The 26,570-nt window shown below is 47.0% G+C and overlaps 2 protein-coding genes across 3 annotated transcripts in view; one reads left to right on the top strand and one right to left on the bottom strand.

Annotated features, from left to right (window-relative positions):
* On the top strand, nucleotides 1–26,324 carry LOC130378469 (dual specificity testis-specific protein kinase 1-like). Of its 2 annotated transcripts, XM_056585227.1 has the most exons (4): nucleotides 1–518; nucleotides 2,976–3,171; nucleotides 3,682–4,631; nucleotides 25,785–26,324. In XM_056585227.1, exons 3-4 carry the CDS (start codon nucleotides 4,416–4,418, stop codon nucleotides 25,878–25,880), a joined length of 312 nt encoding a protein of 103 aa, XP_056441202.1. In that variant the 5' UTR covers nucleotides 1–518; nucleotides 2,976–3,171; nucleotides 3,682–4,415; the 3' UTR covers nucleotides 25,881–26,324. The 2 variants fall into 2 exon arrangements, with proteins under 2 accessions (XP_056441202.1, XP_056441198.1); XM_056585223.1 differs by lacking the exon at nucleotides 1–518 and having other exon boundaries at nucleotides 2,790–3,171.
* Nucleotides 1–26,570, bottom strand: part of pold4 (DNA polymerase delta 4, accessory subunit) — a 56,105-nt gene that overhangs the window by 20,277 nt on the left and 9,258 nt on the right. The window lies entirely within an intron of this gene.

Raw genomic sequence — 26,570 nt, forward strand, 5'->3', positions numbered from 1 at the left:
ACTGTTCCAATTCGAAGCACGCATCAAGCGAGTACTGTCGTAAAACCCGGAAGTGTTCTGGATGCGTGCTCGATATCGCCGTTTCACCGAGCATGCATCGGAGGTGGCTCGTGTGTGCTTGCTCCCGCTATAAATCCCAGGATGCATTTCGCACTCGCAGCAGTACGAGGGCGGACAATATGGAGAAGACGCACAAGTTACAACTGTAGCTTAAGTTACTCTTAACTTATATATATATTTATATAATATATAGGCCTAATATAATAATAATAATATATAAATATATATATGTAAGGTCGTGTGTGTGTATAGCTTATAAACATGACAGGACACTCATATCTTTTCAATTGTTATTCATTCAGAATATTTACATACTATTTGAAAATGAAAGAGGCTGGGATTTTGTTTTATATCATTTGTTTATATTGTTCAGTAGTATATGCCTAAATGAGGCCGTAGCAGTTAACGGACGAGCAGAGGTGGTGACGTCATCGAGTCCGCTGCTGTTCCAATTGCAGGTACGTACTCGCGTGCTCGCAAGTATGTGCTTGAAGTACAGACTTGCCAAGTACGTGCTTGCAAGTCATCGAGTCCGTAGTACGCGTGCTACGAATTGAGAAACGGCCTCTAAATCGACGCCACTTCGACCTGGGCGGGACTTTACGTTCTACGTCACTCGCTAAGGGTTTGCATGTGTGCGCGTAGCCGTTTGTCTCAGGGATCTGTGCACGAACTCCCTTGCACTACAGATTACGAGCGTCAGTGTCGTACGCGATGGAGGGTGGGTGACAGTCTGTGATGATAGGCTATATTTCTACAAATTACTTAATATAACTAGCGATTAACAGGACGAAACAACACGAACTAAGCTAACATTAGACTATAGCCATACCAGATAACGCCATACCAGCTAACCCTAACTATTTATATTAAACTGAACCATTTTGCAACAGGCAACTGTGAGTTGGTGCGTCTTATTGCTTCCCACGTCTGCGTCTGCGTCTTTCCCACTCCTGGCTCATAGTTTCAGCTTTTGTACTGTAGGCCTATATCAGAAATGATCACCCTGTACCACACTGCTGACTTGTTGATGTTTTGTGAGCACTCACGCATTTCTCTAGGTATCTTAAGTTTCCTACTGGAGTCATCAAAACTTTGGACTTTGTTATAGAAATATTGTGTTGCAAAAACACTTTGTGTCTTACCCGTTACCTAGGGTGACCAAACGTCCTCTTTTCCCCGGACATGTCCACTTTTTACGTCCCGTCCGGGGCGTCCGGGGGGGTTTTATTAATTGATGATAATGTCCGGTTTTCGGACATTATCGCGTTGCATATTTGTTTTTGCCTCGTCGCATATTTGTGTTTCTGGGTCTTTCACATAACCTACTAGTTATTACCATTGTATATGTCTATGGTTATTACGGCCTTCCAAGTTCTGGAAATGGTATCTCCCTTACGTTCCACCTTCTTGAGCGAGCTGACGGGTGGCGCCACGAGCAATATAAAAAAAAAATGCGTTGCGTAGCGGTTATCAATGAAGTACCACATTGTGTGGGGAATAGGTATTTTGGCGCCCCCTGCTGCAGGCGCACACCTGCTCGTTGAGAAGGTGCCGTGTGTAGACGGAATGAAACCCCCACTGAAGTCCGTATTTTGGCGCCCCCTGCTGCAGGCGCACACCTGCTCGTTGAGAAGGTGCCGTGTGTAGACGGAATGAAACCCCCACTGAAGTCCCCCCCCCCCCCCCCCCCCTCAACGATCTTGCCCGGGGCTCAATTGGACCTAGGATCGCCACTGTCTGCAGCCATGCCTAAACGTAAATGTAAGTTCACGGACGAACTAAAGAAAAAATACCCATGTTTTCGCCCCCCCCCCCCCCCCCCCCCCCCGCGACGAAGTGTCCTCTTTTTCACAAACTCAAATCTGGTCACCCTACCGTTACCCCAACATTAACCCCAGTAACATTTCTTCATCATAAACTACAAGTTACGCAAAATGGCATACAAACATCCAGTCCAATATGAAAGAAAAAAGCTATCTTCATTAAGGAATCGAACCGATTATCCCCGCATTAATGAGTTGTTCTCTGACCACTAACCCATCAGGTCTTAGTACATTCGATTCAAGAGTTAACCACTTGACAATCTTTAAACTTCGGTTGCCTAGAAATTGTAAAGACAGTGATGTGTGTACATTGTGCGAGTATCCGTCACTCGCGATGCGTGTGCAGTCCAAAATGAAAGAAAAGACCTTGCATCACTAGGGAATCGAACCCCCAATCATCAGTTGGTCGTTGGTAACTGTAAACAAAGAGATCGCATTTTGTTTAACTGCAAACTAACAAACGGGTTTATGCGTTCACTGAACAAAGATTATGGTAATAAAAGACCACTTTTCCATCAGAAAAATCCTCAGAACCGTTATTACCAACCCATAGACACTAAAGCCAAAACCTTTCTCACATGCACACCATCGCGAGTGACGGCTATGCGCACACATGCACTCCCATAGCGAGTGACGTAGGACGTAAAGTCCCGCCCAGGTCGAAGTGGCGTCGATTTAGAGAGTCCCGTTCCTGGGGGCTTGATCAAAATTTGGCACGAGTTGCCGAAGGGAAGTAGAATCATAACAGCGTCATGAGGTGTCGTTCACGCGAACTTTCCGACGCCGCGAAAATGTTTCCCCCATAATTTCCAGCGACGTGAATGCACCATCATCCTCATCATCATCCTCCACAGCATCATCCTCGCCAGCGTCGTGTTTCGTCATATCCGGCTCTGAATCGAAGGTTTAACAGGTGCTGCCTGTTAAACTGCAATTCAGATCTGGATATGGTTTTATGGTATCTCAACTATGATTAAAAATCCTAATGTGAACAGTGGGAACTGGTTTAGGTTTAGCCGCCAACCAATTACGTTTCTGACGTCACTGTCTGTGTGTTGTTTACACGACCTTTTTATTCCGACCAATCAGAGGCGAGCTGAGCCGGTTTACCGCGGCCGATCATTATGGGGGCCGTCTGAGCTGTCACTGGAGCGGCGATCTGGACCACTATCAACTCCTAACGGGGGATTAAAGCCAGCACGGAGATCTGCGTACTGCCGCAAACAAACACCCTCGCCTCTTCATCACATACATGTGGACTATGGCGCTATTTTAATCCATAGAGGTAAGACGCGGATCTTCCGCTATAGCGGTCATCCCAGCTTCATGCTGGTTGGAATTTTCGTACAATGAATTCCACAATCGACGTACTATGTTGGAGGCGAACCTGCAAACAACGCACCGGTGTTGAACAGTGACGTGTAAACGGCCTCACATCGGGCTTCTGTCGGTTAAGCCTCGCAGCTTCCAGCCCCAGGCGACCTATTTCTGACATGGAAGTGATGGCTTATGGTTCCACCGCACCGTGCATATCTGCTGCTGCAGGACCAACAAGAAGGAAACACATCGCAAAGAAGTCAACCACCATTATCATGAGGAATGCATTAAAGTTTCCTTTTTTATGCAAGTCTGTAAAGTAGGATGGATAAATGTGTTCGATGTGGTTTGCAAAGTGGGCGCTTGGCATTTCCTCAAAGTTCTGTGGAGAGCACGGTCCAGACCATGTCTATTTGCAGCTGAATTAGAATGTCAGTTGTATTTGAGTCACAGTTTCTGCTTCTCTCCTCAATTTCAGGACGGGAAACTACGATAAAGGACAGGGTTACCCGAGCCCTTCTGGACAAGACTGACCAAAGGGACCGAACCACAATGATACAACCCGCCAGGAAGGGACGTGCTGTCAGCTGCGCACTCGGGCAGTTCTGACCTCGCTGGTCCACGAGTCGCCGGTCCACTGGGTTGCTAGTCCACCTGGTTGCCGGTCAACCGGGTCACTAATCCAGCGGGTCACTAGTCCATCTGGTCGCTGGTCCACCTGGGGTCCACCGGGTCGCTGGTCCGCTGGGTCACTGGTCGCTTGTACACTGGGTCGCTGGTCCAGCGGGTTGGTGGTCCAACGGTTCGCTGGTCCAGCGGGTTGCTCGTCGCTTGTTCACCGGGTCGCTGGTCTACAGGGTCACTAGTCCACCGGGTCATTGGTCTGTCGGCCAATGGTCTACCGGATTGTTGGTCCACGGGTTCGCTGGTCTACAAGGTCACTGGTCCACCGGGTCACTGGTCCACCAGGTCGCTGGTCGAAAGGATCACTGGTCCACCGGGTTGCTGGTCTACCGGTCACTGGTCCACTGGGTCGCTGGTCTACCGGTCGCTGGTCTACCGGTCGCTGGTCGACCTGGTCTTCTTATGCTGGCGAAACCAACCAATTCTACAATTCTCATTACAGTTAGCTACAACTCATAGGGGCTGCTAGTGGAAAACCTGCCTGGTGCAAGTTTAACAGAGAAGGGCATATAGTAGACAAACGCTACAATGGACTATGACGAAGGTGACAAGGACTGCTGTGTCCGCTGCCCGGACCCCATGGACGGGGACCCGGAGGGGCCCACGGCCCACTGCCACCAGGCGCCCAACCGGATACGCCCCTCGTCCTACCGGGCCCTGCGCAGCGCCATCTCCAGTTTGGCCCGGATCGACGACTTCTTCTGCGAGAAGATCGGGTCGGGCTTCTTCTCCGAGGTCTTTAAGGTAGGCCTGTTGTCAGCCGTTTGATTGGTTTGTGTCGGCCTCTGGGTTTCTGTAGTAGGTGTAAGATGGGACCGCTGTGGGCTCCTAAAAGTAGAGTTGTTCCGATACCCATACCAATATTGGAACTTCCTCCGGTACTGCCTCAAATGCAGTATCGGGTATCGGCAAGTACGCAGGTTAATGCACTGTTCCGATACCGTCACATGACTAGCTCATTTACTACACAGGCAAAGAAGACACAAACATGTGTGGTGTTATGCTGTGTTCGTTAATGGTCGGAGGTGGAGAGTCGGAATGTGAAACGCATCATCTCCAACCTACATGTGTTTGAGCTACCAAGTCGCAAAAACATGGATGCATGGAAGCTTAACCCTATAAATGTATTGTTTTAATTATATAACTTGAGTATCGTCCGATACTCAAGTTCAGGAATCGGTTCGTATCCAAGAGATTATTTTTTTAACAGAACATCTAAACCTAAAAGGTGCTTTGATCACCTTTTAGACCTTTTTGGAATTATTGTTGAATAACCAATTATTGGTTATTCAACAATAACCATCTGATTTCCTCAACTAAGAATACCAAAGGGCGCAATAACATTACAGCTCAACATCCACAACAGAGGAAAGGAGTTGTTATCAGGTGCTGGTTTCTTTGTTCAGTGTGAATCATCTGTTGTACATTGATAAACCTCCTTGCTAGCGTTCTGTATTTACCCAGAGTTTGTTAAAATTGTTTCCGTCCTTGAAAGACCAAGATAGTTTTATGGAATGATAAAGAATCAAGGAAATTATGGAAACTATACAGTAGTCTGTGTTTTCGATCATTTCAGTTTCAAATTGAAGACTCTCCAAGTTCCTCTGAGAACTTGACGTTTAACAGTGTGCACTGTATTCTGTACTCTCCATTGGTAGACCACACATTGTGTGCTTCAACTTGAGCCAGCGTGTAGCCCTGCTCTCCACTGCATACTCATTGCGTAGGAGGCTCAGCAAACAGCCAAACCTTCAAAGTGTTTGCTCTCTGGTTATGCTTCTGAGATTAACTTCTTCAGGAACCCGCCCTGGTTCCTCAAGAAGTGAAATTCCACAACAATTAGGGTCTTTTAAGTCTGTTCAGGAGAGTTAATGACAATTGGTCATTGTGTTCTTAAAATTCCAACTCTTTTAATTCAAGGCAAAATAAACAAAATTAGAGCAAGATATCATAACATTTCATACAGTATTCTGTAACAATTACTCCTTGAATAACAGGTGCTCCTTGATCAAGGCATTCTAAAACCCCCATCTGTCTCCTCAGTCCAGAGAGCCTTTTCCCAGAGGAACAGTGTCTATTACCATTGCGATTTAAATATCACTGGTTTGGTGATGTGGGGAAATCATTGTTTAATTTATATATGAGTTTATATATTATGTAGAGTTTATAGATGCAGTGTTTCCCACACATTGACGAGACTATGGCGGCCCGCCATAGTCTAATTTCGGCCGCCATAGTCTCTGCGTGCACATGAATTATTATTATTATAAAAATAAAAAAAATATTTTTTTTTTTTTTTTTTTTTTTTTGCTCAGGCGAAGTTTGAAGACATACACCACCCCCCCCCCCCCCCCCCCGTCAACAATCGCTCCATACCCCCCCCCCCCCCCCCGTCAACAATCGCTCCATACCACCCCCCCCCCCCCCCCCCCGGTCAACAATCGCTCCATACCCCCCGTACCCCGTCAACAATCGCCCCATACCAGCCCCCTTCCCCCCCCCCCCCATAGTCCTCCAAAATTTCTGTGGGAAACACTGAGATGGCATATTGTTCGCACAGAAATGTCTTAGTCAAGGTGGTCAAGGAGTGGGGGGTGGTCTTCGGTGAGAGTTTCAGTTCGCAACAATATATGTGACCACCTGATGCCACTGTTTCAATTCCATTCAAAACGCTTTGTGGCACGACTATTGTTTTGAACAGTATTACCGATGCATTATTTATCTTTATTTTTTGTACTTGATGGAAGTATATTTTCTTTCCCTACGAGAGTTTTGTACCTTGTTATTGCATAATAATTAAAAAATATTTATTGAAAAAATGTGTATATATATATATATATATATATTTTATACATTCGTTAGTCAAGGCGGGGCCCTACTGTTAAGGCTGCGGCCTTAACCATACGGTGTTGAGGGAAACACTGAAGTGTGCAACATTGAATGCAGTTTCTCATTTCCATGCAGGTAGAAAAATATATTTTCTGCAGATCATTATTCTAACTTCATTAATGATGCAACGCTAGGTGTGACAATGTTGCAACAATGCAATATTTGCATTTGAGGATAAATTAAGAGTATTCCTCCTAAAATAACAGGTGCTCCTTGATCAAGGCATTCTTGAAGCTCCATCTGTCTCCTCACTCCAGAGACGCATTTCCCAGGGGTGTCATTGTTGACAGACATGTGTTGCTCATAACAATGGTTTCGGGTCAGCTACCTTTAATTCCTCGCTAACCCTGGTCAATGGTCCATGTGGGAGCCCTTTACTAAGTTCAGTCTGTACATAGACCTTTAACCATAGACCTATGTACAGACAAACTACCATATACCTATAAACATATAGACCTACTACCATACACCTACTACTTTAGACCCATATAACTATTATAGCGGGCCAGTGGGTGTGGGGTTTCCTTGCTACCAAGTCGGATAGATAAAATTACACAACACACAGAGTAGTTCAAACGCAGAATGGTTTATTTACAGAGTAAACCGAACCAGGGTGAGAAAAGGGTCATCCACCTCCTTTATGCTCCAGTTCAATGTCCGTCAAACACCTTCCACCTGTCTCCCTCTCTCAGGGCGTACCACACTGCCAGGCGATCACACAGATCCTGCCGGTCCTTTGCCAGCGTTAGCTTCTCTAGCCTTCCTTCCCTTAGCCTTCCTTCCCTTAAGGCCTGATTCCACCGGAGGCGTACGCGCTGCGGGACGGCTGCGCCGCGGTCACCGCTGCTGATCGCTTCCACTCTAATCAATGAGACCATTTCCACCGGGCGCGCCGCGGAACGTTTCAGCAGCGTCCCAGGAGCGGCGTGCCGTGGCGCGGCGCTATCTTTCCGTCCAATTCTATTTTTGCCGCGAGCCGCTGCTAAACCGCGTCAATTTCGACAGAGCAGGTCGAGCCGGGCAGGAAGTGAAAAGTAAAAGCCATAGAGCATCCGGTCAATTTTCTAAATAAACACAATACTCAGCTCATGTAACTTCACATCAACATTATTACGTCATGACCGGTGGCACCAGGTCAGCAGTCAATCAATCAGAGGGTCTCAGAGGGTCGGCAACATGGACGACGAGAGACTCATTGTCGAAGTTCAGCAACATGAAGTCATTTTCGTACCAAATCATCCTTTTTATAAGGAAAATGTCAGAAAGGACAAAGCGTGGCATTTAATTGCAATAGTTTTGGGAGTGGAAGGTGAGTACATTAGGTTTAGGATTATCGCGTGATCTCGTCGTTCCGCGGCGCGTACGCGTCCGGTGGAATCCCGGTGTCAGCCTTCCTTCCCTTACCCGGGGATTCCACTGGACGCGGCAACGTTACGGCTGCGGCACGGAACGGCTGCGACCCTGCCCGGGCGCGTTACGGTAGCGCCCCCGGGCGCGTTACGGTAGCCCAACGTGCGTTCCGAGCCAGCCGTATTCACGCGAGATCACGAGATCATGCGATAATCCTAAATCTAATGTATTCAACTTCCACTCCCAAAACGACTGCAATTAAATGCCACGCTTTGTCCTTCCGGCCATTGCCCTTATAAAAGGATGATTTGGTACATAAATGACGTTGTAATAGGCTGCATGAGCTGAGTATTGCGTTTTATTTTGAAAATTGACCGGATGCTCTATGGCTTTTACTTTTTCACTTCCTGCCCTGCTCGATCTGCTCTGTTGAATTTACGCGGTTCAGCAACGGCTTGCGGCAAAAATAGAAATGCTACGGAATGATAGCGCTGCGGCACGGCGAGCCGCTCCTGGGACGTTGCTGAGACGTTCCGCAGCCACGCCCGGTGGAAAATGGTCTCATTGATTAGAGTGGAACCTATCTGCTGCGGTGACCGCGGCCAAGACGTGCCGCAGCCGTAACGTTGCCGTAACGCGTCCGGTGGAATCATGCCTTTAGCCTTCCTACCCTTTCACGACTGTTTGCTCGCCCTCTGAAGCCCAAGCACCCCTGCCTAAAGGCCTGATTCCACCGGACGCGTTACGGCAACGTTACGGCTGCGGCACGTCTTGGCCGCGGTCACCGCAGCAGATCCACTCTAATCAATGAGACCATTTCCACCGGGTGCGGCTGCGGAACGTTTCAGCAGCGTCCCAGGAGCGGCTCGCCGTGCCGCAGCGCTATCATTCCGTAGCATTTCTATTTTTGCCGCAAGCCATTGCTGAACCGCGTCAATTTCAACAGAACAGATCGAGCAGGGCAGGAAGTGAAAAAGTAAAAGCCATAGAGCATTGATTCTCAAAGTGCGGCCAATGGCGGCCCGCGGAATCATTCCTGGCGGCCCGCAATGACATACATAATTATGTAAGTTATAAAAAAATAAAATATATATATATATTTTTATTATTAAATCAATATTAATTTAAATAAATATAAAGAGAAAATTCGACTCTCTCTAGCTTTCAATTAAATCCTTTTACATTTGTTAGTTTTAATCCGACAGTACATTATTCTGAAAGGGTGAACCTCAGTTTCATGATTTAGACCTCACTTGACCTCACTCCCGGAGGTCCACGGTGCAATGTTTTTTTTGACCACTGGGATGCTGACGGCGTTTCCCGCAAATTTTTTTTCCTTTGGCGGCCCTCAGTCCAATTTTGGGTTCCTAAATTGGCCCTCAGTTGTCAAAACTTTGAGAACCCCTGCCATAGAGCATCCGGTCAATTTTCAAAATAAAACACAATACTCAGCTCATGCAGCCCATCACAACGTCATTTATGCACCAAATCATCATTTTTATAAGGGCAATGGCCGGCAGGTCAAAGCGTGGCATTTAAGTGCAGTCGTTTTGGGAGTGGAAGTTGAGTACATTAGGTTTAGGAATTATCGCGTGATCTCGTGATCTCTCGTGAATACGGCAGGCTCGCACGTTGCGCTGCCGTAACGCGCCCGGTGGAAATGCAAGCAGGGCAGAGTCGCAGCCGTTCCGTCCCGCAGCCGTAACGTTGCCGCGTCCGGTGGAATCCCCGGGTAACGATCCCCAGGCTTGCCTCGTTAAAGGGAGGAAGTCCATATATGGCTTGGGGGTGGAGCCAGCAGGTTGCCAGACCTACCACTCCTCTCACTCCTCCCTGGCGTCTGCCACACTATGTACATAGACCTACTACCATGGAACTATGTTCATAGACCTACTACCATAGACCCATATACGTTTTTACATAGACCTACTACCATATACCTATGTACATAGCCCTACTACCATAGACACATATACCTTTTTACAAAGACCTACTACCATATACCTATGTACATAGATCTACTACCATAGTCCTATTGACCTGTGTACATAGACATAATACCATAGACCTACTACCACATACCTATTTACATAGACCTATAGACATAGACTCACTACCATAGAGCTATTACCATAGATCTACTGTATATACCTACATAGACCTAATGCCATATACCTATGTACACAGACTTATAGACATAGACCCACTACCATAGCCTATATAACTATGTACATAGACCCATAGACCTACCATAGACCTATAGACCTACTACCACATACCTACTAATATAGACCCACATATGTACATAGACCTTCTACCATAGACCTACTACCATACATGGGTATCAATCACGTGACCTTTTTGTTGTGGCGGCCATCTTTAGGACCATAGCGCCAACAACCGATACCAGGGGAAATGGCTACCGTTAACGTCAAAGAAACGGGCTCTGCTAACGTCAATCAGATGATCTCTCATCTCTCTGATAAAGAAAAGCAGCGCTATTCCGAAAAAAATTATATTTTAGGTTTTGATCCATAGTTACTTCCAAATCAGCTCCTGCCTGCTGAAATCTGTCGTTATCTTGCCCAACATGTCTTTTGGCGACACTTACATTTACCTCGTCCACAATCCTTCTCCATGAGTCCCTCAAGTCTGTGACAGGGGAGCTAATGGGATAGGAAAATGTATTATGTATGTATTGTATTTGCACATATATTGTTACAACAATGTGACGATGTACAATAAACATCACAAGTGTTGAATGAATAATATTTTTTATTTCCAAACTAGTTTTATATAATATATATATATATATATATATATATATATATATATATATATACACAGACTTGATAGTTTACTTCGCAAAACTAGCAGACACAATTTTACAGGAAACTCATAAGTAGCCTTGTGTAACAAAACAAAGATTGATATATATTTACATTTGTACACAATTATTTAACATTGTGACACTAAGGAAAACAATGTTACTGACACCCAAATACATGGTTGTCCCAGGTATTTTGCGATGAGCGCTGTACAATCCCACAGCATCTCCTACTGTGAAACCTCGATCTGCTAGGACCAAATCACCAGGTACCAGATTTTCCAGGTAGCCACAGTTCTCTGTAATGTGCACTTGCTCGCCCTCCCCAGCCACAAGACACAAACGATATGGCTCCCTGTGGAGTTATTGATATCAAGTACTTCGCAGTATTGTGGTGCTTGTATTGTGAATATGTTTGCGCTCGGCCTCTTACGTTTTTAGGTCTTTCAATGAAAATTTCAAAGCAGTCTATTATGGATGTACAATTTCTGTAACTACTATTTTTGGAAACACATGGGTAAACTTATTTGAATCTGTTCCTTACTGGGCCACAGTATGAATCTAGACAACCTATCATGCAAGACATTTAATGTACTGTTAAAAATTCGGCCCACAGTAGGCTTTGACACATGAAATATAAATGAAACAAAGTGCAGTGGTTAATTCAGTCTCATTCTCATTAGAGTCATTAAAAAGCTTTGAAAGGGAGACAGTCAAGGTCCCACCTTGAGGAACTCTAACACAAAAGTGAGGACAACCATCAGCTTGGCAAAGGATGGAATTCCAGTTAAGTCCTGCACCATGTCATCATTGTCCTTGAAGGTTTCCTGGCTGAAGGATAACTTGCAAACCTTTTCCCTGAGCTGATAAACCTCTGACCTCAGTGCAGTACACACTTCTGTCAGTTTCCTCACAGTTTCTTGGCAGGCTTCATTGGAGCATGGTACACTGCTCTCAGCATCGACTGTGGAGTTACAGTAGTTGTGATCAGCTGTCTGAACTCTAACCTCCTGAGCTGAGGTGTCATCACAGGGTGCCACAGGTCCAACATCATGCGTCCTTCTCTTTCTTTTGACAGCTTGGATTTGCTCAAATTTGCTGTAGCTATTTCTTTTTCTTTTGCGTTGCTCAGGTGTGAGATAATCAAACAAACTTGGCACATAGTCGGGGTGTAAGAATGACATATAGTGACACATTAGATAGATACATAGATAGATATACTTTATTGATCCCAAGCTGGGAAATTGCAGTGTAGCAGCAGCATTAAATACAGTGACAACACAAACACAGTAACAACACAGTAACATAATCTTTTTATAAATAAGCAGTATAATTGTAGTGCAAAGTAGAAATATAAGGTGCAAGTGAACAGATAAAACATATAAGGTGCTTTGAGAATGTATTATTATTATTATGAGTTTTAGCTGTTATTGTACAGTGTGATGGCATGTGGCAGGAAGAATTTCCTGTATCTGTCCCTTCGACACATTAATGAACCGTGTGTGAGACTAACAGGTGGGCTACACTGGGTAAGTGAAACGCTCCGTTCGCAACGCGCAAAAAAGAGTTTTAGAAGACTAGTTTCATTACATCTGATTATAGCAGAAGGTTATTGTTACAGCAGACGCAACGCGAACGGAACACTTCAGTTACGTGCCTTGTGTAGCCTTGTTACATCTCTACCAGAAACAAGTAATGTTACAGACGTTATATGATGTTATAGATGAGCGAAGATAAAATAATTGTGACTGATCTTATTTTGTGAATCACTGTCATCATCAACATTGTTGTGTGGCATGTCATTGTATCATCTTAGGGTTGATAGCTAACGTCAGTTAAAGGGACACTGTGTAAAAATTACTCCCATCTAGTGATACAATTGTATATTGCATTCAAACTAATAGTGCTCGCTTGTTCAAAAACTACGGTGGGCAGTATGTGCCAAGAAGCTGTGTCATGACATCCAATACTACCTCATCGCATCATTCGAGTGATGATGAGGTTCGTTATTTCAAACAAATTTCAAACTGCATTGAATCATTAGTGTAAGCTAATGATGTATGAGTAATTACTCCTCGAGCAAGATAGTGAATTATTTCGAACATCATTCACGCTGGCTCAGAGTGAAAACGCGTTTGCATTTCCTGTACCACATAGTGCTTTTTGTCCCTCTCGGCAGTTCATAGACCAGAAGAACATGGAAGCCTCCATGAAGCTTACCCGTCCTATGTAACTACATATTAATTATTCTTCGCTCAGGAGGATAAGTGCGATTTTTGGCAGAGATAATTTTACACCAATGAGGACTTATTTATGAATGATTACGTTGATTTGAGGTAATAAATGACTTAAAATGTTACACAGTGTCCCTTTTAAGGAGTTAACTTACCCGAAATAAAGTGTTCATTGCACAGCCTGGAGTGTTCTGTCGGAGTCCAGTGATCCCTTTTAATGGCAGCTAACCACTTATGTCTCCTTTCTGTGTTTTTGGGAATGTTATAAAACGTTAGTCCCGTTTTTTGACTTGCTGTTATCACAGCCCACGGCACAGCAGATCGAAGGCATTTTTACTGTTTACTTTCGGTCACTGGGCCTAAAGATGGCGCCGGCTTTACGCTGTGATGTCACATGATACCCAAGTATAGACCTTCTACCAGAGACCTACTACTATAGACCTATGTACATAGACCTACTACCATGGACTAGGGATGGGCACGAGTAGTAAATTCCAAACTCGAGTGATCGAAGGAATTCCTCGAGGATCAATCGAGTACTCGTTTAATCAAATCTATTTTTAGAATGCAACGCATCGTCAGCAACGACGCTGAAGTTGGCATCCGATTCGCAGCATCCGATTCAGCAGCTGGTCCACTTTAAATCGGTCCTGATTGAAAACCACTACACCTAGACTCTTCAAATCTGGACTAGATTATCACAGTGAGGCTATACATTATAATAAACATAGTTACAGATTTGTGAAACCTTTTTCTATTTGTGAAAATGCCAATACAGGATCATTTTAATGCTTTTTAGGGGTTCAGACTGCATTAGAACGGGTCCTGATTGAAAACCACTACACCTAGACTCTTCAAATCTAGACTAAATTATCACAGTGAGGCTATACATTATGTAAAACATAGTTTCAGATTTGTGAAACCTTTACCCTATTTGTGAAAATGCAATAAAGGCACATTTTAATGCCTTTTAGGGGCCAGACCGCATTAGAACTGATCCTGATTAAAAACCACTACACCTAGACTCTTCAAATCTGACTAAATTATCACAGTGAGGCTATACATTATGTAAAACATAGTTTCAGATTTGTGAACCTTTAACCTATTGTGAAAATGCAATGCGGTCTGGACCCCTAAAAAGCATTCAAATAAGCCTGTATTGCATTTTCACAAATAGGGTAAGGTTTCACAAATCTGAAACTATGTTTTACATAATGTATAGCCTCACTGTGATAAAGTAGTCCCGATTTGAAGAGTCTAGGTGTAGTGGTTTTCAATCAGGACCGATTTGAAGATTCTAAGTGGTTTTCAAGCCGAATCGGATGCTGCGAATCGGATGCCAACTTCAGCGTCGTTCTGCAGCAGGAATAGGCCTGATGATGAACGGCAATATTACCAACCAAACATGTAATCATTATTTGTTTTTGCAACCGTTCAAAACACATTTTCCTTACAAAAATAAATATGCGTCTCACAATTTAAATCACGGTTTAAAATCACAGTTAAAAAAAAACAAAACGAAATAAGTAGCCTAACCATTGCAAATAATTTAAAGCTGCAAATAAAACGGCAGCAAATGGACTATGGAAATACTCAGCATTGTGATCTTCTCTACACGGCCGGGATTAAAGCTGCGTCTTGCGGCGGTGAAAATAGCCGACACACTTGGTTGCTGCGGGTCTGCTTTCCCGAACTCATCGTTGTGTTTCAGGAGCATATGTTGCCGCATAGTACTTTCTGGTAGCTCGATTTCGCTTGGCATATTTTACATTTCACCTTATGAACTCCTATTTCTTTAAAGTATTTCAATTCTTCGCTGCGCTTTGCTTTAACCGCCATCTCTTAACTTTTTGAATTCTGGCGTGCCTGCACACGGCACGGAACGCGCCAGTGGGCGCCACACAGAAATGGATACATTTAATTTGCTTTGTGCCCACGGCATGCATTAGTGGCGCCGACAGAAAATTGATACATTTGCTTCAGAAAACTTTGTTTGTGTGTGTATATGCAAACTCGAGTTTGCCTGTCCACCAACCGAGTTCATTTGTAACGAGGAGTACGAGGAGAGTAATCGATTCCTCACGCCCATCCCCACCATGGACCTAGAACCATATATGTACTACCATAGACCTATGTACATAGACCTACTACCATAGACCTATAGAACTATTTTCATAGACCTACTATCATAGAGTACATGGACCTACTATCATAGATCTATAGACCTATGTACATAGACCTACTATCATGGACCTATAGACCTGTGTAAATAGACCTACTATCATGGACCTATAGACCTATGTACATAGACGCCACATTGTTTGTGTTACGTCAACGTCGCCGCCATATGAGAACAAGATGGCTTGTACACAAATAAGGGGAGCTGTTTCTATTTAAGTAAAAAAATAGCACTGTGGTGAATGTCAAAAGATGAGGCGTGATATTCTTTCAGGGACTTTATTGTATCGCTACAAGAGTACACGAAGACTTAACTTGACCAAGAACCTGACATCGACTAACCGAAATCACTTACCGTCGACCCCACCATTGGACTCTCAATCCTTTTTAAAGGTCCCATGACATGAAAATCTCACTTTGGGAGGTTTTCTAACATAAATATGAGTTCCCCTAGCCTGCCTATGGTCCCCCAGTGGCTAAAACGATAGTTATGTTATTATAACTCTAGTTCTATGATTGTAGGCGTAGCCGTCTAGGCTTCGCCTTATGGGCTTGTCCCGTGCGCGCGCCTGCGCGCGCTGAAAATTCAAACTATGCACCTATCAGCGTGGGCACCGCCCACATTTCCCACGGTATCGTGTCTATATAACGCGGTGTATACCGTCGCTCATCCTCCACGCTTTTCTTTCAGCATTTGGAGGGTACAGCAGGTGGGAAACTAGACGGCTACGCCTACAATCATAGAACTAGAGTTATAATAACATAACTATCGTTCTATTTCATGTAGGCTACGCCGTCTAGGCTTCGCCTTATGGGCTAAGGTGAAGCTGCGAGCGGAGCCCGATCAATGTACTCCTGCTGGACCCCAGTCAAAACGACCTAAGTCACCAGAACACATTAAGACTCAAAAAGCCAAGGAGTGTAAAACACAACAGCTTATAAAAACTAATTCCTCCTAGATCAAGCAACGCAATGATCAAGGGAGAAAAAAGTGAGTCTGTAAAGACTCCGGCTCTATTCCGTGCTTCATGGAACCCATGAAAAGGAAAAGAAAACCAGAGCAACACGGTTTCCATTAGGTCCGCTACCACCGGGGGCGGAGCTACGGAATTCGGCTCTCCAATAATGGGACTCTCTCGGCCGTTTCTTATTTGAAGAAAACGGCGGGAGTGCCTCACTGGTAAACAAAACCACCAGACAATTGGCGAGCCAATAGAAAACCCCCTAGCCTGTTTTTCATTTGAAAAAAGGTGGGAGAGTAAGAGACTGGTAATCAAGACCAACTCGCCAGCCGGCGAGAGGAAATCCAACCACGCCGCTTTAAAGAACATGTCTATATTCTTAAGCCGTAAAAAGGGGTCCCGGACTCTAGCACAGAGTTGCCGAGTGAGCCCCTGGACATGTCTAACATGTAAAAACGGACAAAGAGGCCGAGGGAAGACCAAGACGCAGCCGCGCAGATGTCTTCCACCGAAACGCCCTTGAGTAGAGCCGTTGAAGCGGCCACGCTCCGTGTGGAGTGAGCTTTAACGCCCAACGGTGGCGCCAAGCCCTGCCGAGAGTAGGCTAGGCAAACACCCTCACATACCCAGCGAGAAAACCGCTGCTTAGAGAGAGCGTGGCCCCTGCTAGCGTCGCTATAACACACAAACAACTGTTGTGTGGAGCAGAACGCTGCCGAGCGATTCACGTACATAGCCAACGCCCGAACCGGGCACAGGAGATGCAACTCAGCCTCCGCCTCACTAGAATGAGGCGGGGGGTGAAAAGCCTTAAGCACAATATCCCTCGACCGAAAAGAACTATTAATGTTCTTCGGGAGGAACGCAGGATTAGGTCTGAGCAACGCGAAGGAGCTGTCCTCGTTTAGCAACAAGCAACTCGGGCTGACAGACAGAGCGGTTAGCTCACCGGCCCGCTTGGCAGAAACCAAGGCCAACAAGAGCGCCGTCTTAAATGACAGGGCATCCAAGGGGCCTGGGAGAGAGGCTCGAAAGGATCCCTGGACAATCCGCGCAACACGGTGGGGAGATCCCAGCGTGGTGTAAGCACGCGTGAAACAGGCCTAACCCGTCTAGCCCCACGCAAGAATCTCTTGACCAGTGGATGGCTGAAGATCGGTCCACCATCACAGCCTGCATGGCCAGCCGAAACGGCTGCCGCATAGACCTTGATAGTGGAGAAAGCCAAACCTTTTTCCAATAAGTTTTGCAGAAACGAAAGCACGCTTCCCACCTCGCATTGAGATGGGACAGCGTGGTTCGTCTCACACCAATTAGAGAAGGCGCACCACTTCGCCGCATAGAGGAAGAAGTAGAAGGTGCACGAGCACTCTGAATAGTGTTGATAACCGTCTCAGGCAAACCTTTGCCCTGCAGGATCAACCTCTCAGGAGCCAAACCAACAGCCGTCCCGAGACATCGGGCTGGTGGTGCACCGTCCCGTGGGCCTGTGAAAGCGCATCCGGCCTGAATGGTACTGGCCAAGGCGCCGACCGCGAGAGCGCGGCCAGCTCTGGAAACCACAGAGCTGAACGGTTCTCCGGGGCCACTAATATCAGGGACAGTCTCTCCTGTCTGACCCGTTCCAGAAGAGGAAGGATCAGCTGGAGCGGGGGAAACGCATACAAGAGAGCCCGCGGCCAAGGTGTGTGTGCCAACGCATCTACCCCCAACGGGGGAAGATCCCGAGGGCTGAGGGAGAACCACCACCTGCAGTGCGTGTTCTCCCGGGACGCGAAGAGGTCCACCTGCGCTGTCCCGAACCTCTGCCAGATCAATCTGACAATGTCGGGATGTAACCGCCACTCGTCTCGGCGGGGACCGCCTCGAGACATGAGGTCCGCCCCAAAGTTCTGGGCGCCCGCGATATGCAGGGCTCTCAGACTGCGGAGATACTGATGAGCCCAAAGCCAGAGCTCGACCGCCTTTCGGTGGAGAGCAGGGGAGCGGACTCCCCCCTGTCTGTTGATGTACGCCGCCGCCGACACGCTGTCTGTCCTGATCAGAACGTGGCGGCCGCGCACCAGGTGAAAGAAATGCAACAGCACTTTCCTCACTGCGTCGAGTTCCAACACATTTATGTGTGCTGTAGGGGGCGTGCGCCACTCGTCTCCGACCGAGTGAGAGAGGCACGTTCCTCCCCAACCCGTCAACGAGGCGTCCGTGAAGACCACTACGTAGGACGCCACCCTGCCCAGTGGAACACCCTTGAGAAGGGCGGAGGGTCCTTTCCAATATTCCAGGTCTGGCGACACCGAACGGGGGACGAGGAGCACCCTGAGCTTGTGTCGCCTGGGGTCCAACCGTTGGCGAGCAAACCACCGCTGGAGTCTGCGCATAAAAAGCAGACCCAGGGGGACCACGGGGTGGGCAGCTGCCATCAGCCCCAACAGGCGCATGGTGGACAGTGCGGTCACGTTTCTGCGAACGTGAAAACGGGAGAGCGCCGACAGGATGGCGTCTCGCCGAGGAGGCGAGACGCCATCGCGATGGTGGCTGAGTCTAGGCAAAGCCCCAAGTAGACTGTCTGCCGGCTGGGGAGCGGGGAGCTCTTCTCCCAGTTGATGGCAAAACCCAGGAAGGAGAGATGGTTTATCACCAACATGGTGTCCCTTCTCGCGGTCTCTTCTGAGTTGCTCAGAATAAGCAGATCGTCTAGGTAGAAAAGAATCCTCTTTCCCTGACGTCTGAGCGGTTCCAACACCGTCTCCACACACTTCGAGAAGGTGCGCGGAGTCAGGGAATAGCCGAACGGCAGACACTGGTACTCGTACGCCATCCCCATAAAGGCAAAGCGGAGAAACTTCCTGTGCGCCTGCCGAACAGGGACGTGGAAGTAAGCATCCTTGAGATCCAGGGATGTGAACCAATCGTCCTCTCTCACACACCGGAACAATGCTCCGACCGTGAGCATTCTGAACTTCCTCGTGGCAACGAATCTGTTGAACACGCGAAGATCCAGAATAGGTCTAATTTCCCCTGACTTCTTGGAAACCAGGAAGTAGCGGGAATAAAAACCTAGGTGAGACTCGTGGGGGGGAACGACAGTGATGGACCCCTTACCAAGAGACGTGCCACCTCTGCTGCAAGACCCGTGCTCGCAGCCGGGTCCCGTAGCGTGGTCTCCACCAACCCCATAAAGGGTGGGGGACAACGCTTGAACTGTATGGGATGGCCCCATCTCAACGTGGTGTCCAACCACGATGGCAGAACGCACCGCTCTTGCCAACACGCATAGCGGTTGGAGAGAGGGTGAGGAAGACCGTCCAGGAATAACCCGTATTCCTCTGCCCCTACCGCCTTCACACTGCGTGTGAACCATGGGGGGCTCCCCATGAAAGGGAGGAGGCTCAGCGAGCGTAGGAGACGTACCACAACTAGCAGTTGTAAAAACAACGAGCTGTCTAGAAGTCGCGCTCGTAGCCCGCTGAACAGGGAGCGAGCCGTCCGGCCGCAGCACCTGTCCGCAGGCTGTAGCCACAGCGCGCGGACCCATCTCCTCACCTATAATGTGGGGAACCAGGAGACCGGTACAAGCGGCCGTATCCACGGGCTCGTGCAACGAGTCTCTGATCCGTCCACGAGGCTCCAAGGGACGCCGCTTCTTAGAAGCAGGTGAACCAGATGCCATGTGAACACGCCGTCCGACCGCCACCCTACAGCCACAGGGCTGAGAGGGGGGAAGAGGCAACATGGAGGAACGCACCACAAGCGTAGGACGCAGGTGCCTGAGGAATATCGCTCTTTAGGTACCATGTAGCCTACCGCTGTTCGGCCGAACGGTCTTTACTTTTTTTTTTTTTAATAGGGAAAGAAAAAGTAGGAGCAAGCTTCCGGAACTTACCGGTCCGTGGCGCTGCTCTACCCGGCTGCTGCGGCAACCGGGGCAGGAATCGGAGGCGGCCCCCTGGAACACTGGGACCGGTCTGGACCCCGCCTCCTCCCAGCCTGCTGGTGGGAGGAGCACGTGAGAATCGCCCCGAACCGGGAACGATTCTCACGGACTGACTGCTGGTGCGCGAGCACCTCGGAGAACCGGGGACCAAATAGGCCATCAGGCGCTAGTGGACCCTGGACGAGGCTGGCCCGCTCTCGTTCCTGCACCGCAGTGTGGGAGAGCCATATGACCCTTTGAATCATGGTAGCCCACGCCATATGCCGGCCGGCCGAAACGGCTATCGGCTGGCATAGCTGGAGGATGGCGCTGGAAAAAGCGGGAAACCGCCAGCCATCTCACGGCTTCCTCCGGGCCGTAGGCCTCCCTGTCAGCAAACAAGGAGACCATGGCAGAGGAGAGCAGGGCGATGTTGTTGACCGCCGTCGCGGATTGTCGGCCTAACGTCCGTTAGGCCGACAATCTGCTTCTGGAGGCGGTCGGGGGGCAGCGGCTTTTCGTTAGGGCGCCATACGGCGCCCGGACAGAGAAGCGCTGCCAGTGGAGGCTCCAGGCGAGGGATCCTTGCTTACCGGAGCCTTCAGGGTAGAAGGGTCCCCACCTGCAGCAGTAAACAAGTGCTGCACAGGCGGGAACAAGGGGTAACCCGCCGGAAGCAGATGGGGTGCGAAAGCACTCGCCCTGCATATCGTCAGATACGGGGGCGAGAGGCGGGGCCGGCCATGGGAAACCCTTTGATGGCCGCCGCCTCACCCATGATCTCCCCGCGACGGTGGCGGTTGTAACCCGAGAGCGGGAAAAACCGGACGCCGAGTCGCCGTCCATGGAGGCGTCGTCGTCGGCGTCGATGATGCCATCGCGTCAGGTCCACCGCAGGGGAAAAGAAGAGATGCCTGGAGAGGATCCCCTCTTCAGGCAGCTCCCGGCAGGCGACACAGGAGACGGGGGCCGCCATAGCAGCCTCGGCGTGGTCGGTGCCGAGGCACACAGAGCACGCCAAGTGCCCGTCACCCGGTGCCAGGGAGGCGGGACAGGAGGCGCAAAGGAGTCCTGAAAAGGACCTAGCTCCAGGAGCGCTCTCAGGTGGCCCTGAAAAGGGGCCGTTTGTCCGCGGCCTCGCCCGAGCCGCTGCCACCGGCTCGGGAGATCCGTGTTTAAGTCTTCATCTTCTTCTTAATAGTAGTTCTCAATTTCTCGCTGATAAGCACAAGTGCTGAAAGAAAAGGGAGGATGAGCGACGGTATACACCGCGTTATATAGACACGATACCGTGGGAAATGTGGGCGGTGCCCACGCTGATAGGTGCATAGTTTTAATTTTCAGCGCGCGCAGGCGCGCGCACGGGACAAGCCCATAAGGCGAAGCCTAGACGGCGTAGCCTACATGAAATAGAACTTGCGTTTGGTGTAAAACTAGCACTAGCTGTTCTGCTCGCCTTCGAAAAAACGGAGGCTCAAGCGTGCTGATTTGGAATGTCTGTGCTCATGACGTCATCAGGAATCTCAGCTCCTCCCCTTACTCTGCCTGGCGCCCAGAGACGTTGGCCCGCCAATGAGACTCGACCGTGCGAGCGCCACATGTGTGTGTGTGAATACACACACTGTAACGCAAGTGTTTCTAGGTTCTTTGACGTGTCTTGTATTTCCACAACGAGACTGTCGTGGGGGTTATCTGAGCCATGGTTGAGAAGGAATTGGGGGAAAGGAACTTTGGTTTGACTCGCTGAAGTACATGAACTGCGACATGCCGCAGGTTGCCGCGAGGCACCATCGCCCGGCAGCGGGCAGCCGGCAGCAGGCAGCGCGCGGTTCAGTCGACTTCAGGTTGATGTGAAAGTGGAAGAACCAGAGACGTCGCAGAACCCGACAAAGTCGTTTGTGATTCATAATATCGTCTGGAGGCGCACACAATATGTTATATGATATAGATATCCTAGGGGTGTAACATACATCGATGTAGATCGATACATCGATTGATTGGCGAACGATCCAACTGCATCGATGCAACGGCCAAACATCGATGCATATCGCAGTATTACACCCTTTTATTATTATATATCTCCTTTCGCGGGTGTTTGTGAAACTATTTCTGCGCAAAACGCCAAGCTGCTCGTATCCATTCACCGGTTAAACGAGGCAACAGCGAGCACATGTGTTAGCGCGAGGATGTCTAGTTTCAGTTTGTGTTGCCAGATTGGGCATATGTTCCGTTTTTCCAGCCTAACGTGATTAAAAGTAGCCTAATCGGGCTGAAAAATGTGCCCAATCTGGCAACACGGACGGCTTATCTTAACAGCCAAGATGATTCCGAGGGATGTTTTGTTTTTAGAAGAAAACTATCCACACAGATAGGTTGGGAATGGTCTACGTTCAAAATGAAAGATCATTACAGGCTCTTTAATTTAAGCCATAAAAAACCTTTGGCGCTTAAATGCAATTATGTGGCACTTTATTATTTGTATTAAAAAATTGTTTTTTTTTGTTTTAAATATCCGGAAGAGCAAAGAAATAAAATGATGAAATTATAATTAAGTTGATGTGAGTTGATGTGATTGTAAGAGGTTGTGTTAAATGGGCATATGATATCGTCTCATATCGATCGCATGCCCCTGAATCGAAATCGTATCGCGGCAGACTTTTGATATCGGCAAATATCGTATCGTTGTCCAATGAATCGATATAATATCGTATTGTGATGAAACCAGAGATTTACACCCCTAAGCTCCAGGACTGTAACGCAAGTGTTGTACACTTCCTTGTTATTTGGATAACCGTTCTGCTGTTGGTGTGATGGCGCATAACACGTCGGACTCTCGTCTCTGGTATTTATACAACGAGACTCGTATTGGGGGTTATCTCAGCCAAGGTTGAGAATGAATTGGGGGGAAGGAACTTTGGCTTTGACTCCCTCAAGACCATGAACCACGACAAGGAGGAGAAAGGGTTCTTTGCCGGGCAGCGCTTATGTACCTCCGCCTCTGGCGGTGGTCCCTCAGCGGGGCTCAAGCGGGAGACATTCGCCGCCAACAATCCCTTTCTCCTCCATGTCGTGGTTCATGTTCTTGAGGGAGTCAAAGCCAAAGTTCCTTCCCCCCAATTCATTCATTTGTGTTATGCGCCATCACACCAACAGCAGAACATGTTTTTAAAGGGTTGTAAACGTGAACTACAAAATCCGCTCCAGTAGGTGTGGCACAGTGAGAACTGGAATCGGCTTGAATCCTTCTTCTCATGTTTATGGCTTAGCTACAAACAACATGGCTAACAGCGAGGATAGCATTAGAGCTGCCCCTTCCATTATGTTGAGTGACAAGACAAGACATACTTGTTGTGCTGCATATGCACTTTATTTACATAAGTTAATTGACACAAAAACACACATGAATTTTTTTATGTTTTCATTGTCAGTGTGTTGTGTCCAGTTAGTGCAATATTGATTTGCATTTGTTATCTTGATGTTATGGCAAATGCAGCAGTGTTTGATAATTTGTCAAAACCAAAATAAATTGGAAAGGAAGTTTTGAATGAAATTGTTTTGACTAAATTTGTATATGTTGAATATCGCAATACATCGTGATATATCATGATATGCGATATATCGTGATATATCGTGTCGTGACCAGTGTATCGTGAAACGTATCGTATCGCGAAGTCCCTGCCAATACCCAGCCCTACTTTTTATCCAGAAAAACCTTGGCACCCGTTTACCTTAATAGTTTACAGGCCAGTCCGGTCCATATGGCGGTAATCTTTACCCTTGGATGTATTCTAGTTTTTCTGTATCCTGTTCAAACTGGATCCGTGAATTTTATTCAAATTGATGGTAACAATAATTAGACTCATTTCAAATCAGACTGGAAAATGGATAGATAAAACATATACAGCAGTAGAAGGTTGTATACAAAGTTGGGGTTATAAATCGTAAATTCTGATGTTCAGATGATCCACACAGCACAAATAGGTGTGTGTGTGTGTGTGTGTGTGTGTGTGTGTGTGTGTGTGTGTGTGTGTGTGTGTGTGTGTGTGTGTGTGTGTGTGTGTGTGTGTGTGTGTGTGTGTGTGTGTGTCAAAACTGCAGGCTTCGGTATGCATGCTTGCATCCTACATCCCACCCCAGACAATAAAGAGACAATGGCTCATATCCTAAACGGCTGTAGCTTTTACAAAGGACTGTACATCGCCAGACATGGACCGTCTGGTGGACTTGGCTCACAAGAACTCAGACAAGTACAGGACAGAACAACACACATGTATAAGCACAGCACTGTGAAATTGAACTGGTTTGATCATAATTGTACTGATAACAAAATACTGTGTAACATCCCAAACACCCCAGACATTGTTTTCATTAACCAAGCCAGAAAATCAGTTACCATCTTTGAAATAGGCTGTGCGTTTGATCTGTATATGGACACTTGCTTCACATCCAAATTCATGAAATACCAGCCATTGGTAGAATGTATCACAGCTCTAGGATATAACTGCCAATTAATCATACATGTGTTCGGAAGTCTGGGGCATGTACACAAAGTTGTGCTCCGAGGTTTGCAGATGGGTGGACTGCAAAAGGCTGATGCGAAAAGAGTTCAAAAATTCTGCTCAGTCTCAGCGACCATAGGCAGCCTCCACATCTGGAAGAGATGTTGTGTTGTCTATCCCTGAATGCCATATTGTCATATGCAATGCTTTAACCTCAGCTAAACCATCATAATTTCATCTCTACTCCTCTGCGTGCTTAAGCATTTTGCACATTCAGTGTCTGGTTAGTTTTCAGATTGAAACCTTCTAATTAATGTTTGGATCAAAAAACATTGTTTTGCTTGTAGATCCAAATAAAATAATTTAAACCTCTATCGATTTTCTCTGGTGCTAGTCGAGTCTGCTCCGGTGTAATATTCCAATGGATTTGTGTGGATCAGTCAGGGTGATGGAAAATCCAGTAAGCCTATTAGTGCTGCTATGCTATTAATACACACACACACACACACACACACACACACACACACACACACACACACACACACACACACACACACACACACACACACACACACACACACTAGAGAATCTAAACTCACATGCATACAACCTGTACGCTAATCAGTATCTGGTATGCCAAAGTTGTCCTCCTAGTGTCTGTGCACTGAGAAACATCAAACTGGGAGAGAGAATATCATTAAAATGTTACTTGACTGAGAATAAAACATTAGTGTACTGTTAAATGAGTGAACTTTTGCTAGAGTACAACACAGTTTGTGTGTGCAACTTAAAAAGATCACCCCGTAATTGACCTAAAATTACCCAAACTTAATAGCCGTCTAATTATTTGTTCATTATTTAGATTTTATCGTGATTATTACTTATGTTATGTTATTATGTTATGACCCTTTAAAGGTCCCTGACACCAAATTCCACGTAAACATTGGTTTAAATTTGTTTTCAGTTGTCTACCCCAATGCACAAATGGTCAGAACATATTGAAAATGTTTATTTTCATGAAGACAGATATCAGTGTTTTCTCCAGCAAAAGATGGAATGCCCAGAGCACATCGGGGACTCACACATGGCCTTCCTCATGGAGCTGTTGAGGAGGAGACACAAGCAGCAACACTGCAACTGAAATTGGGATTCAGCATGGGCCATTTCTGAACTGGCAAACTGGACGGAAACGCTTCATTCACTAATGTGTAGGGTTCACACTACCTAACGCATCCTTATGTGGCAATGTTTTGCACACACCACAGAAGATCATTTAAAATGTATTTGCAACATTTGGCCATTGTTTACAACATTATTTTCACACGTAGATCAGAACACCATTGATCTTAGTCAGTGTCTCTCAAAGGATGGTTTGCAACAGATTTTAATTGTTTCATCTGCATTAGATCTTTGGTCCTCACGATGGTGTTCCCGTTTCCACCAATAGGCATTCGGGATTCCCGTTCATCCCAAACCCAGCTGGCTTCGAGAGGAGCTGTTCTGGCTGTAACCATCTTTTTCAAATGTCTTTGATTCAATATTATAGGCTTGGCTAGTAAACAAAGTTCAAATTTACACGAAAAAGAAATTGCTGTGTTATCAAAGAAATTCGTAGTATATCAATTCAATAGGTCTGCGTTCCGTTTGCCTACTGTCGAGTTGAGGTTGAAAGGGTGAGGGGGCTCATAAACGTGGGTTTGTTCTTCCACTCCTTGCCTATGTGATTGGGCTCGCCCAGAGAAGGTTTTGGGGGTGGGGAACGTGCATTGTAAGTCATTGCCAAGGTTGCTTGCTCTCTCGGTACTAATAAAGCGGTTTGTCCTTCCACTTC

This window comes from Gadus chalcogrammus, chromosome 3 (genome assembly GCF_026213295.1).
Source record: "Gadus chalcogrammus isolate NIFS_2021 chromosome 3, NIFS_Gcha_1.0, whole genome shotgun sequence".
NCBI lineage: Eukaryota > Metazoa > Chordata > Actinopteri > Gadiformes > Gadidae > Gadus > Gadus chalcogrammus.